At 56.2% G+C, this 13,718-nt stretch overlaps 1 protein-coding gene across 5 annotated transcripts in view; it reads left to right on the forward strand.

Moving 5' to 3' along the window:
- The first annotated feature begins 837 nt into the window (after positions 1–837).
- Dock6 (dedicator of cytokinesis 6) overlaps positions 838–13,718 on the forward strand; it is a 49,646-nt gene continuing 36,765 nt past the window's right edge. For 2 of the 5 annotated variants that reach the window (XM_052188873.1, XM_052188875.1), the window contains exons 1-11: positions 838–951; positions 6,174–6,261; positions 6,745–6,920; positions 8,039–8,107; positions 8,338–8,467; positions 9,516–9,728; positions 10,787–10,872; positions 11,794–11,860; positions 12,105–12,254; positions 13,253–13,333; positions 13,436–13,589. In XM_052188873.1, coding sequence (XP_052044833.1) covers positions 908–951; positions 6,174–6,261; positions 6,745–6,920; positions 8,039–8,107; positions 8,338–8,467; positions 9,516–9,728; positions 10,787–10,872; positions 11,794–11,860; positions 12,105–12,254; positions 13,253–13,333; positions 13,436–13,589 — 1,258 coding nt within the window. In that variant the 5' untranslated portion in view covers positions 838–907. The remainder of the gene's footprint in view (positions 952–6,173; positions 6,262–6,744; positions 6,921–8,038; positions 8,108–8,337; positions 8,468–9,515; positions 9,729–10,786; positions 10,873–11,793; positions 11,861–12,104; positions 12,255–13,252; positions 13,334–13,435; positions 13,590–13,718) is intronic. The other 3 variants (XM_052188876.1, XM_052188872.1, XM_052188871.1) reach the window with 2 other exon arrangements.

Consider the following 13,718-nt stretch of genomic DNA (forward strand, 5'->3'; position numbering starts at 1 on the left):
GTCACACTTCCTAGAGTGACACCCCTGAGCTTAGCTGGACTCATCCACCTCTCTACAGCAACCCAGAAACTGGCAGGAAGTCCCTTGAGCCCCTTTTGAGGCTACTAAGCAAAAAACCTCCACACCTCTAGCCTTCAGTTCACCCATTTGTCAACAGTGGAAAACAACAGTTCTTCCCACCTATGCCCACTGCACATCTATAAACAAAACCTTAGAAATTACTGTGTGACATTGAGATTGTTTCCTAGGCAGCGTGCCTCCGGGGCTAGTGGGGACCTAACAGGTTTTGATGTTCAGTATTTTTCTTCCCAGCCCAACAGAAGTCTCAGTTTCCCCATCTCGACCCCAGTGGGAAGGGAACAGTCCCTTCCATGCCCTGTCCCTGCTCCACACCCACCCATGCCCAGCTCTGTCTGGTCCCCAACTCCCAATTCCCAGCCCATCTCAGAGATGAGCCACTTACAATGTCCCTCCCATCAAGGACCGTCCCTCACAAGCCACGCCCACAACGAGCTTCATCTCTCCAGCCTTGTCCCGGTCCTCATCTGGGAACAGCGACATCCCGGACCACAGCCTGGTTCCATCCTGCTGTCAGCGCTGTCTCCTCCCCATCTCCAGTGTTTCTGTCCCACTCTCAGAGCTGGCCCCGCGCCATCCCAGAGAAGGCTCCGCCCTATCTAGGGGAAGCCCCGCCCCTCCAGGGAAGGCCCCGCCCCATTCTAGAGTTAGCCCTACCTCGCCGCCACGCCCCGAGAAGACCCCGCGTCATTCCCGGCCTGGTTCCGCGGCTGAGGCGGGTCGAAGCGCAGGCCCCGCCCCATCAGCACAGGCCCCGCCTCTCCCGCGCGCCAGCTCCGCCCAGCCCGGCTGCCCAGACTCGGGAGGCTGCGGCGGGACGCGGGGCGTCATGGCGGCCTCGGAGCGCCGCGCCTTCGCTCACAAGAACAACAGGTAGTGAGAGCGGCCGCGGTCACGGCCGTTCTGGGCGGGACCGGCGAGTGCTGGGGGCTGGCGGGCAGCGGGGGCGTGCCGGGCTCCCCGAGGACTTCCCGGAGGAGGAAGCGCATCCCGGGTCGGTGCGGGCCGGGCTCTGAGAGTGCTAGGCTGCACTCCGACCCTCCTGCCGTCCTTCCCTTCGCCGGCCTGGGGACATACGCACCCCTCCCCCGCCCAGGGTCCCGGGACCCAGCTGTCTGGGAGCTGGGGGACAGCTGGGGACAGCCCCTCAGTCTCCTGCCTCAGCCTCTCCCAGCACCGGCAGGGCGCGGGAGGGGGCGTGGGGGCTGGGGACTGAACCAGCTGGTGGGCAGACAGGGGAGGGGACAGGCGACAGATGCTGGGGGATCCCTTTCCGCGGCCACTGGATGCTGAGAGAGGCTCAAATCTGGGGTAGGCTAGTAATCATCTCTGGTATCCGGTCCACTGGAGACCTGTCTGACCACCCTTGGGTGAGAGGAAAGCTACTCTGTGGGACCCACCTGATGGAGAGACAGGAAAGTAGCCCCATTCTTGGATTTTGCTGTGGTAGGACAAGCATAGATGTGTCCGTGGTGTGGTGGAGATCTATAAGACAGGAAGGGGGTAGGGTCGCGATGGACGACCAGGTATAGTTAAGCACAGACCTAAAGGAGAGAAGGAAGAGATCTCCTGTCCATTATCCAGGGGAGACAAGTGCAAAGGCCCTGGGGCCACAGAGGGACCAATAGGACTAGATTTTTAGGGCCCTGTAGACCAGAAGAAGGACTTTGACTGTGACCCCAAGAGAAGTGAGAGCCACAGAGAGTTCTGGATAGAGGAGGGTCGTGATCTGGGGCAGAGCATTGGGCAGTCTCCTGCTTCCCTGTAGTACCGTGTGTTACCTGTACCTGTAGTACCTAAGTCCTTATGCCGTTCGCTCAAGTGGGAAAAATGGAGAGAGGAAGCCCAAGACTCCCAAGCAGCCTGGTCGATAACAGACCTCACCTCTCCCTTGAGTTCACTTGCTAATCCCAGATGAACCAAACATCAGTGGACTGAATGAGTCTTGGTTTACTTTGTCGTATTTTGTTAGTCTGGGACTGGGTCACGCAGCCCACGCTGACCTCAGATGCACTCTGTAGCTAAGACCAGCTGTGAACTCCTGGTCCCCCTGCCCCAGTGCTGGGCACACAGGCGTGCGCTGCCACGCTCAGTTTCTGTGTTTTGAGAAAGGTTCTCACCCTGTCCTAGCTGCCTGGAACTGACATATCTTTTGTCATTTCCTTATTGTGTGTACATGTGTATACCTCTCTCTCTTTGTGTGTGTGTGTGTGTGTGTCATAGGATGCTTGTTGGACGCTCGGCAGCAAGTTACTACTGAGCCATCTTGCCAACCTCCTCCCTCCATCTTCAGTTTTTGGAGGCAGGGTCACTCACTGGGATCTGGAGCTCCAGCTAAACTGGCAGGGAACTGGCCCTGGGGATCCTCTTGTGGAGATCTGGACTTTTACTTATTTATTTTGTGTATGTGGGTACACTGTAGCTGTCTTCAGACACATCAGAAGAGGATAATTGAGCCCATTACAGATGGCTGTGAGCCACCATGTGGTTGCTGGGAATTGAACTCAGGACCTCCGGCAGAGCAGTCAGTGCTCTTAAGCACTGAGCCATCTCTCCAGCCCGTTTCTGGCTTGTCATCCTCCCCATTATAACAAGAGGCCCAGGAACCCTCGCCAGCCTGGGATGAGCACCACATTGCTACAGTATCTCTTGTTGCAATTGTGACCTGATTTGTAGAAACCCAGTCAGTTCAATTCAGTGTGTGTTGCCTCTTTAAAAAAAAAAAATACCCTTAGCCGGGTGGTGGTGGCGCACGCCTTTAATCTCAGCACTCGGGAGGCAGAGGCAGGTGGATTTCTGAATTTGAGGCCAGCCTGGTCTACAGAGTAAGTTCCAGGACAGCCAGGGCTACACAGAGAAACCCTGTCTTGAAAAACAAAAAAACAAAAAACAAAAACAAAACAACAAAAACACTTATTATTGCACGGTTGTGTGTGTACGCAGGTATCACAGCACAGGTGAGAGGTCGGAGGTCAACTTGAGGGTGGGAATCTCTCCCTCCCCCTTCGCATAGGTCAAACTCAGGCCTTCACTCTTGGTGGCAAATGCCCTTACCTGCAGAGCCATTTTGCAGACTATCTCTGTTCTTAGAAATGTCTTTCTTCTGCCAGCGGTGGTGGCAATGCCTTTAATCCCAGCACTCGGGATGCATAGGCAGGTGGATCTCTAAGTTTGAGGTCAGCCTGGTCTACAGGTCACATTCCAGGATGGCCAGGGCTACACAGAGAAACCCCGGGGGCTTGGGGGGGGAGGTCTTCTACCAGGTCACCTAAACAAGTCAGATTTCGGGTTGAAACACGGAGGAGGCTCAGCATATGGTACATGCCTGTTATCCCAGCAGTCGAGCCGTGGAAGGAAAGAGGGCTAGGAACTCAGGCCCAGCCTGGGTTACGGAGTGAAACTGGGGCCAGCCTGGACTGTATAAGACCCTGTCTCTAAAAGGTGTTTTGTGGGTTTGGAAGATGACTAAGTCAGTAAACAACCATGAGGCCCTGAGTTCAGTGCCTGACATCCGAGTACAAGACAGCTGGGACTAGCAGTAACCTCGGGGCTCCGGGAGGATGGAGAATGGGGGCTGCCGGGAGCTCGACCATGGAGAATCGTGGCTTCCGGGAGCCAAGGCTGGAGAATCGTGGCTTCCGGCAGCCAGAGGATGGAGAATGGTGGCTTCCGGGAGCTCGACCATGGAGAATGGTGGCTTCTGGGAGCTCGACCATGGAGAATGGTGGCTTCTGGGAGTCAAGACTATAGAGAACCGTGGCTTCCGGGAGCTGGAGGATGGAGAATCGTGGCTTCCGGGAGCTCGACCATGGAGAATGGTGGCTTCCGGGATTTCACTGGCCAGCAGCTTGTCCTTATAGAGGGCCCCAGGCCAGGCTCAGACAGTAAGATGAATGGTTGCTGAGAACCTCTGACCTCCATCTGTATGTACATAGGCATGCCTTGAGCGCGCGCACACACACACGCGCACACACATACACACACACACATACACACTGCATGCACTTCTACCCAGTTACTCCCTAGTAATGGGTCATAAGGCCACCATAGGAATTTACAAAACATACTCAGTGGCTCCCTTGCCTCGGGTTGCAGATTCATCTCTGTTTTCCAAGGCCACGGCAGTGTCCCACCCTCCCCAGCCTTTTCTCCAGCCAAAAAGACCAGCCCGGGTGGGGCCACTGCCTAGCCCCTGGCCTGGCTTCTTTTAAAAAGAAATAATCCCCCCGGGCTCTGAGTGCCTCAGGCTTCAGGGAGTCTGCTTGCAGGTTTGAATTTGAGCACAAAGCCTTAATTTTCACTTTAATTTCACTGGGGCTGCAGAGGTGGCTCCGGGTTAGGTAAGCTGACCCTGGTTCAGTTCCCAGCACCCACATGGTGGCTCACAGTCATCCAATCTCCAGTTCCAGGAGATCTGACACTCCACACTCTTCTAAGCTCTGAGGGCACAAGGCACGCATGTGGTGCACATATGTACAAGCAGGCAAAACACTCATACACAGAAATAATAAAGCTAAGTTTACTTCTGTTGCTAGGGTCAGTGAGAGGGCGGAGCAGGTAAGGGGCTTGCCACCAAGCCTGACATCCTGAGTTTGATTCCCAAGACCCAGTCGTGGGAGGAGGAAAAACTCCCATCAATTGTCTTTTCCTTGGTTTTGGTTTTGCTCCGGTTCCGGCATGCAAAGCAAGCACCTGACCGAGCTGCAGCAGCAGCAGCAGCAGCAGCAGCAGCAGCACGGTGCTACCTTCTAGAAACAACATTAACTGGTTTTCTTTGCACATGGAAGGGGCATGCAGTGACGTGCATGTGGGTTGTGGAAAGGAATGGGGTCCCCAAATTCAGGTTCTTGGCTGTGTGATTTTTAAGACAGCCTGGGGCTGGGACGGATCATCGTCAGAGTGTGAGGAGCGACTCCCAGTATCCCCAAAAAATTAAAGGAGAGAAAGCAGTTACTCAGACCCACAAAAGATGCCCAGTGGGCACGGCTGGGTGGGCTATGTCATTAATTCCATCCTGTGCCACAGAGGGGCCGTCTCCTACACTCAGCTGGCCATGGAGGGAGCAGCTCCCCATAACTGGTGTGAGCCAAGGCCATTTCTCTCCCACAGGCCATGGTCTGCAGGGTTCCTGTGTTGAAAGGTTGAAGTTAAGAGATGGAAGGCAGGGTTGGGGCTTGGCTTGTTCTGGACCCCTGCTGTGAATCCCCGTGAGGGGCTGAGGGTGTGCCTCAGCCACAGGGGGCCAGAGGATCTCCTCCACTGCAAAACAAAGTAACCCGTTATTGAATGCCTAGAGCCACCACCTTCAGCCCCGGGACTCCCGGAGTGTGTGTCAGCCAGCCGACATTCTTCACGTGAGCTCAGGGTCCTGTTGGACTCTGGCTGGCAGCCTCGTCCTGGACTCCCTGAGGAGACACATACAAAGAATGCTTACTGAATGTCAGTAGGGCGTTCCTCTGAGGTCAGGGCAACTGAGTGGGTAAACTGAGGCTGGGAGGCAGGAGTGTTGTGCCAGAGCTGGGGGTGCTGGATTGGTGTACATCTTCAGGAAAAGTGGAGAGAGCATGTGTTCCTCGAGACCTTGATGGGTCTAGGAGGGGGGGTGATGGGGGAGGAACCTGTCACTCCCTGGAGCCTGGCACAGTGAGGTTTCCCTGCTTGTGTTAGGTGCAGGGGGGACTGGGGTGCAGGGAGGCCTGCATCCTGTATCATCTGTTTCTTTAGTTTGGTGGTGCTGGCAGTGGAACCCAGGGCCTGTCGCTCACTTGCAGGGACAGCTCTCTGCCACTGTGTAGCACCCCAGCTCACTGCTGTGTTCACGTGTGTAAGGGGACCCCGTTGGGGACTCAGTTCTCTCTCTCTGCCTTGTGAGTCTAGGGTTGGGGACTGAGCTCAGGGGTTCGTGCTCAGGAGGTGGGGCCTGCTTTATACCTGCTGAGCCGCCTCACCCGGGCCTCTTGTTTTTGTTTTTAAGCCCTTGTTTTTATTTTTCCTTTCATGGCCTGAGGTCTCGCCTCCAAATAAAACTACCCCCATTTCCCCAGAACAGCAGTCTGAGTTTCCTTGTTTCCCACACCCCCTTCCTGTCTTCCCAGGACTGTAGCTGCTGAGGTCCGGAAGCAGGTGTCCCGGGAACGCAGCGGCTCACCCCACTCCAGCCGACGCTCCAGTAGTTCCCTGGGGGTGAGTCCCTGCCCAGTGGCCGGCAGCGGAGGGGTACACGCTGCTCTGACACTGCTTGGACCCGTAGCCAGAGGGGAGGGAGTCCTTGTCCTTCACCCTCGAACACAGATGCAGGGATGTGTGTGTGTGTATTCCAAGGGTGGTCAGGGGGTGACACCGGCTTCCTGGACCACCCAGATGGGGCCCCAGGCTGGGGGCTGGAAAAGACTTCCTGCCACAGTGGGAAGGGGTGGGGCCTCAGGAATTGTCTCCGGCCATGCCTTTTACCATGAGAGTCTTTCCAGACACCAGGGTGTGATTTCCTTCCTGGAGTCCCTGGAGGGAGGGGGCAGGCCCCTAGCCAGGCTGCTGTGGAAAGTCTGAGCTCACTGGCTCCCCTAGACCCTCGGGGGCTCCCACCACCCCCTGTTGCAGGCTAAAGTCAGCTGTCACCAAACTCCCAGCCTCTCACCAGGGGCACCATGGCTGCTGTCCTCCAATCAGGTCCCTCTGACGGAGGTCATTGAGCCCCTGGACTTCGAGGATGTGCTTCTGAGCCGGCCACCTGAAGTAGAGCCCGGTCCCCTCAGGGACTTGATAGAGTTTCCAGCCGATGACCTGGAACTACTGAAGCAGCCCCGAGAATGCCGGACCACAGAGCCTGGGGTGCCGGAGGATGGGTGCGTTCTACACACACACACACACACACACACACACACACACACACACACACACACACACACCATTCCCCTCCCAGAGTCTCATACTCCCAGGTTCACCTTCAGGCTTGGGACAGCTGTGTGGCCTTGGGCAAATCACTGTCCCTCTCTGAGCCTGCATTTGTTGCATCTTTGACTAAAAGTATTTTTTGTTGTTGCTTGTGGATGTATGTATGTAGTGTGTGTGCATGTGTGTGTATCCTGTGTGTGTGCATGTATTATGTATGTGTATGCACTCAGTTGATAAGTGTGCAGGTTCATGCGCACACCTGTGCAGAGGACAAAGGTCAAATGTCAGGAGTCTCCCTTTTCCTTTTTTTCCTAATATATTGAGGCGGAATTTCTCACTTGAACCCAGAGCTCCACAAGTTGGCTTGTCTCGCCAGCCAGCTTGCTCCCGGGACCCCCTGCTTCTGCATTCTGAGTTTGGGACCAGCTGCGCAGGTGCCGAGGTCTGAAGGGCAGTCTTCATGCCTGCGTGGCACCCCTCCCCACGCCCCCGCCCCGCCCCCGTTGGCCTTGAGTCTCTCCAGCAAGATCCTTCTCACTTTTTAAAGATTTATTTATCTTGTTTCACACATATGGGTGTTTGGTCTATGTTCCTGGTGCCCGTGGTAGCCGGAAAGCATTGGGTCCTCCGGAACTGGAGTTACCAGTGATTGTGAGCCACCGTGTGCGTGCTGGGAACTGAACGGGGGTCCTCTGGGAGAGCAGCCAGTGCTCCTGACCGCCTAGCCATCTCTGGAGCCTATTGTTTCTGTGTTTTGAGGCTGGGTCTCCTATGGCCCAGACTAGGTCCTGGACATCCGGCTCTCCTGCCTCTGTCTCCCTACCGCTGGGACGGCTGCGTGCCGCCTCCCGGTGTATGCAGTGCTGAGACCAGGAACCCAGGGCGTGGGGACATGAAGCCAGCCCCTGAGCTGCATCCTCACAGTCTCACACTGTGTCCCAGCCTGGTCTGTAACTCCTAGGAATCCTCCTGCCTCAGCGTCCTGGGCACTGGTATCTGTAGTCCTTTTCTCCTAGGCCTTGGAAATGTCCACCCCGTCTCTGTTTACCCTGCTTGTATTTTGCTGCAGAAAGTTGGATGCCCAGGTGAGGGCCGCAGTGGAGATGTACTCAGAGGACTGGGTCATCGTTCGCAGAAGGTAGGTCTTACCTGGAGCAGCTCATGGGAGGGGAAGGAGGGTCGAAGGGCTGCACTGTTTGTGGTTGGTTCCTCTCTGAAGTTGGACTTCATTAGTTAAAGGTAGGTGTCAGGTGGGCTCGGCACTCTAGTCAGAGTCCCCAGCTCCGCCTCCTGCTTAGCCCCGCCTCCTGCTTAGCCCCGCCTCCCGCTTAGCTCCGCCCCACTTAGCTCCGCCCACCGTCCTGCTAGGTACCAGCACCTGAGTACAGCATACAGCCCCATCACTACTGAGACACAGCGTGAGCGGCAGAAGGGCCTCACCTGCCAGGTCTTCGAGCAGGACGCCCCTGGGGATGAGAGGACGGGTCCTGAGGATGTGGTAAGGGGCCGCTGACTGGGGTCACCAGAGGGGGGGGTCAGTTTCAGGGCCGCTGACTGGGATCACTGGGGGTCAGACTCAGGGATGTGGCCTGGTCAGCCTTGATCCCAGTGAGTGAAATAAGCCCCGTTCAGGAGTGGAAAGAGTCACACTCACGCACATTTATTGAGTGCTTAGTGTATACTTACAGCTTCCTGCTTCTTCTCCTTTCATCCTGTGAGTGGGGCCACAACTGTTATATCACTCTTCACAGGCAGAGAAACTGAGGCACAGCAACATTACTAATGCTTATACTTTCTTAGTCAGCATTTACTATAAACACTTTCTGTGTACCAGTAACCGTTTGTTATCTCTAGTGTGCGTTCCTTTGTTGTTGTTGGATGTATCTTGGGAGGGTGGATTTAACCCCGTGGGAAAGTGTTTGTGCGGATGGTAGGCACAGGTTCCATGCTTAGCTGGGGAAGGGACCAGGGAGGGAGACGGAAGGAGACGAAGAATAGATAAGGAAACAAGGTGCAGGAGGGGAAACTGAGGCTGGCAGTCAGGTCAGAGACTCACAGTCACAGCGCTGAACTAGATTTGAGTCAGGGCTGTGGGCAGAGCTGACTGTGGGTGGTCCTCAGCCAGCCGCACACTTGGGGGCAAGGACTCTCCTCTTCCCCACAACGGCGAACAGGGTCTCAGAAAGGCTCGGATTGGTCCAGCCCAGGAAGCTTACTCGGAGCCAATCCCTGCGGCTGACCAATGTGGCCATTCTAAGCTTAGCCTAAAGGCAGAGAAGTTATTAGGTATGTTCTGATTGTCCAGAAGAGAGCCTCCTGTGGGACAGGGTTACCCCCCCACAGCAGTGGTAAAGAGCTCCCTACATGGAGTATTTCCGGAAGTTTCTGGAGAGGCCAGTCAGGCCCCCAAATGACCCCTGTAGTGGTGACCCCACCTGGCCTGCCCCTCAGCTTCTGTCCCATGTAGACTAGATGTCTACAGCGACAGACTCAAGAGAGCAGGTGCATGCAGTCGGCGCTCAGTACTTGCACATCCTCTCCTGCAGGATGATTCCCTGCACTGTTCGGGCTCCCCAGAGGACACGCCTCGAAGCAGCGGGGCCTCAGGCATCTTCAGCCTGCGGAACCTGGCTGCGGACTCCCTGCTGCCCACGCTGCTTGAGCGGGCGGCCCCGGAGGACGTGGACCGGCGCAATGAAGCCCTCAGGCGGCAGCACCGGGCCCCCGCCCTGCTCACCTTGTACCCAGCACCTGATGAGGTGGGTGCCCGTCGGCTGGCTCACTGCCCCAGACCAGAGCCCAGCAAGCATTTATTGGCTGCCTGCTGTATACCCATCGTCAGCTAGTGACATCTGGATCCTTATTTGTCTGACCGCCATTTACCAACCAATGTGCTGACCACCTCTTTATCAAGGCATTTATTTGGCATCTAGTGCATTCTATTATGTTTTGTTTCACCATTTATTAAGTGCTGGCTGTATACATATATGTTTATTTAGTCACTACCTACTGGATATGTAGTGAATGGAGATACCTTGGCTATGATGAAGTCATACCCCAATAAACCTATTTGAAGTTCAAAGTTTCTAAGTCAAAATTGCATTCAGGCTTGCATGGTGCCCTGTGCTTATAATCCCAGCACTTAGGATGCAGAAGTAAGAGGGTCAGACGTTCAAAGTCAGCCTTGGCTATCTAGTGACTTTGAGGCCAGCCTGAACTACACGAAACCATGACTGAAATAACAAAACAGAACCGAAGAAGACTGTGTAATGCAGATAGATATCTTATTGAGTGTCAGCTTAGCCTACTTTAGATGTATAGGAATACATCCATCAGCCTGTAGTTGGGCAAAAGAGAGGGGGAAATCCTGTTTTATGCTGAAGTGTTGCCTGTCTGGTGTGGTGTACGGAAACTGTACTGAATGAAGTGCAGTTGCTTGGTTACACATCCTTAATCCTCACAAGCTCGCACAACGGCTAAGAATCAGAGACTTTGTATGCATCTAGCATTTAGTGAATGCTTTCTTTAAATGCTGACACTTATACAAACAAAATCTGCTGGCACTTACTGTGACGCCTGGGCTGAACCAGCCATGCTCTGTGGTTGATGCTGGGATGGATCTAAGCTGAGTGAGGAGGACTGAGGGCACCCAGGCTGGGAGCACGGTGAAGCAAGGCTGGCAGAAGGTCTCTGAGTGCGAATGCCAGTCCATCAGGCTTGGGGAATGGGGGGCTGGGGCTGGGGGCAGCCGATCTCGGGGCAGGCACCCTAGAACCTCCCTGGAGGATATACCCAGAGCGCCCCACCCGCCTTGTAGGATGAAGCTGTCGAACGCTGCAGCCGCCCCGAGCCGCCCCGAGAGCACTTTGGACAGAGGATCCTGGTGAAATGCCTGTCACTCAAGTGAGTCAGAGGCGGGCCCTGTGGGTTTCCCTGTTAGGAGGGCACCGTGGGCTCTTCCTTCCCCTCAGAAGGCACACGCTGCCCCCACATCAGCACATGTGGATCCCCGGCTCAGCCAGCCCCCTCATTAACATCTGTTCCCTCAAGCTGTGGCTCCGCCCCTCTGGGCCTCAACACCTCGTTCACATCTGTGACCCGTCCTGTGAGGCCTGCGCCCCGAGCATTTGCTGATTGACTGTGTGAGCTCACAGCTTTCCCAGCTTTGGAGGCTAGGGCTGACGGCCAGAATGGAGTTCTGTTTCCTGCTCTGATCCAGACAGAGACGGGGTCCAGGCCGGCAGGGCCAGGCTCAGAGAGCACTTCCTGCCCAGTTCCATTCCCACGCTCTGCTCTTCGGGCTGTCCTGAAGGCTGATACTGATGAGCCTTGGACAGGCGGGCTGGCGGGTGGGAGCCAGGCTCCGCCTTTCCAGCCACCCGTGTCTCTGCAGGAGGGTGGGCAGGCCAGAGCCAGTCTCTGGTTTTTACAAGTGCCATGCTCTCAGGCAGGACACCTGCGCTATTCCGTGCCTCAGTTTCCTCACCTGACAGGTGAGGGAGGTAGATACTAGTACAGGAGAGGGGCCGCCTGAAGCAGCGGGGGCCGGACTGTACTTGGGAGTTCTGCCGTTTTCAGTGGTAGAATGACTGCATGCAGCACTCCTGAGTCCATTCACAGCACTGCAGACAAGGTGCGAGCCAGCACTTGAGAGAGAGGCAGGAGAGTCGGGAATTTAAGGGCGTTCTTGGGTACAAAGGGAGCTGGAAGCCAGCCTGGGCTAAATCAGACCCTGTCCCAAAAGGGAAAGAAAGAAAGGAAGGGAGGGAGGAAGGCAGAGTGTGGCTGACAGCTCTCAAAGAGCTGGCCCCCTCTTACCTGCAGGTTTGAGATTGAAATTGAACCCATCTTTGGCACCTTGGCCCTGTATGATGTGCGGGAGAAGAAAAAGGTAAGTGCCCCTCCTCCTCCCTCCCTCCTCCCTCTCCTCCCTTCTCCCCCTCCTCCCTCCTCCCTCCTCCTTTCTCCCCTTCCTCCTTGCTTCCACCTTCCCTACCTCTTTTCAGTCATCCTTCCTCCCCTCCCTCCTCCCTCTCCTTCCTCCCTCTCCCTCCTCCTCTTCATCTTTCCCTCTTATTCCTCAGAGGGTGCCTGTGGAGCGGTGTCTCTCAGCTAGCTGCCTCTTATATCCCCAGATTTCAGAAAACTTCTACTTTGACCTAAACTCGGACTCAGTTAAGGGGCTGCTCCGGGCCCATGGCACCCACCCGGCCATCTCTACCTTAGCCCGCTCCGCCATCTTCTCCGTGACCTACCCCTCTCCTGACATCTTCCTAGTTGTCAAGGTGCCTACTGGGGCCCTACAAGGGGGTGCAGTGGGATAGCATTTCAAGGCTGAGGCAGGGGGATTGTGAGTTTGGGCTGCATATAGAAACTTTTGGCTTAAAAGCAAGCAGGAACAGCTGAGTCTCCCTCTGTGGGTGGGGCAGGGAAGATGGGCAGAGCATTCTGGGATTTCTTCAGTGTGCTTAGGTTTCAACAATGGCCAGCCTACTGTGCAGAGCAGCCGAGTCAGACCCTGTCCCACAAGGAACGGTCCTTGAGATCTAGCTCCTCATCGTTTTATAGATGGGGAAACTGAGGCACAGAACACATAAGCACCTTGCCCGGGGTCCCACAAGTCCTGAGATGTTTAGGACTGGAGTTCTGGCCCCTGGGTTCAGGGTCATGGCTCAGCTGTAGAGGGCCTTCCTAGAATCCTCCAGTGAGGGCCTGGGGTGTGTCTCAGTGGCAGAGTGCTTATCCAGCATTGGGAGGCCTGGTTTCCATTCCCGGGATAAGAAAGAGTCCAGGCGGCGGTGGCACACACGCTTGGGAGGTCTTCCTGGCCTTACAAAGCAAGCCTGGGGCCAGCCAGGGCTACACAGTGTGGACATGCCCCAAAACAACCAGAAGCAGGGGGGTGGGGAGGAGGGCGGGCGGGGGGGTGGAGGAAGGGGGAAACTGCAGAGATGCCCCTCCACCCATGCTGGGAGGCTCCAGTGCCCTCTTCTGGCCACCACGGGCACTGCGCTTACACATGCGTAATTAAAAACATTAAAAAATCTGCTAAAGTGAGGAGCTGGGTGTAGTGCCACACACCTTCAGCCCCCACCCCGAGAAGGCGGAGACAGGCGAATCCCTGTGAGCCTGAGGCCAGCCTGGTCTATGCAGAGCTGTATAGTAAGAGCTACGCAGGAGTCCTGGGTTCATCCTCTGGAATGAAGTACCTGTGGGCAGGGGAGGGTCGGGAAGACTGACGCGGGGCTAAAGGAGCCCCTCTCTGGGCCCTTCTGCCCTGCAGCTCGAAAAGGTGCTACAGCAGGGGGACATCAGCGAGTGCTGCGAACCCTACATGGTGATGAAGGAGACGGACACGGTGAAGGTATGTGTGGGTGGGCCGCGCGGGGTGGGAGCGCAGGTCCTGAGGGTGCCGCACAGGGGAGGGCAGGCCGCTGAGCTGCGGGGCGTGCGCGACTCCCCACAGAACAAAGAGAAGCTGGAGAAGTTGCGTGTGGCCGCCGAGCAGTTCTGCACCAGGCTGGGCCGCTACCGCATGCCCTTCGCCTGGACGGCCGTGCACCTTGCCAACATCGTGAGCAGCGTCGGATCCCAGGACCGGGACTCCGACTCCGAGGGCGGTGAGGACTTGCGCCGCCGGCTGGGTCACCTCGGCACTCAGCCATCGCCCCCCCCCCCCCCCGCCCCTGCCCCAGCCCCAGCACTCTGATCTCTAACCCTGTCCTGCTCTGCCACCGTGCTGATGTCTT

This window comes from Apodemus sylvaticus, chromosome 7 (assembly GCF_947179515.1).
Source record: "Apodemus sylvaticus chromosome 7, mApoSyl1.1, whole genome shotgun sequence".
Lineage (NCBI taxonomy): Eukaryota > Metazoa > Chordata > Mammalia > Rodentia > Muridae > Apodemus > Apodemus sylvaticus.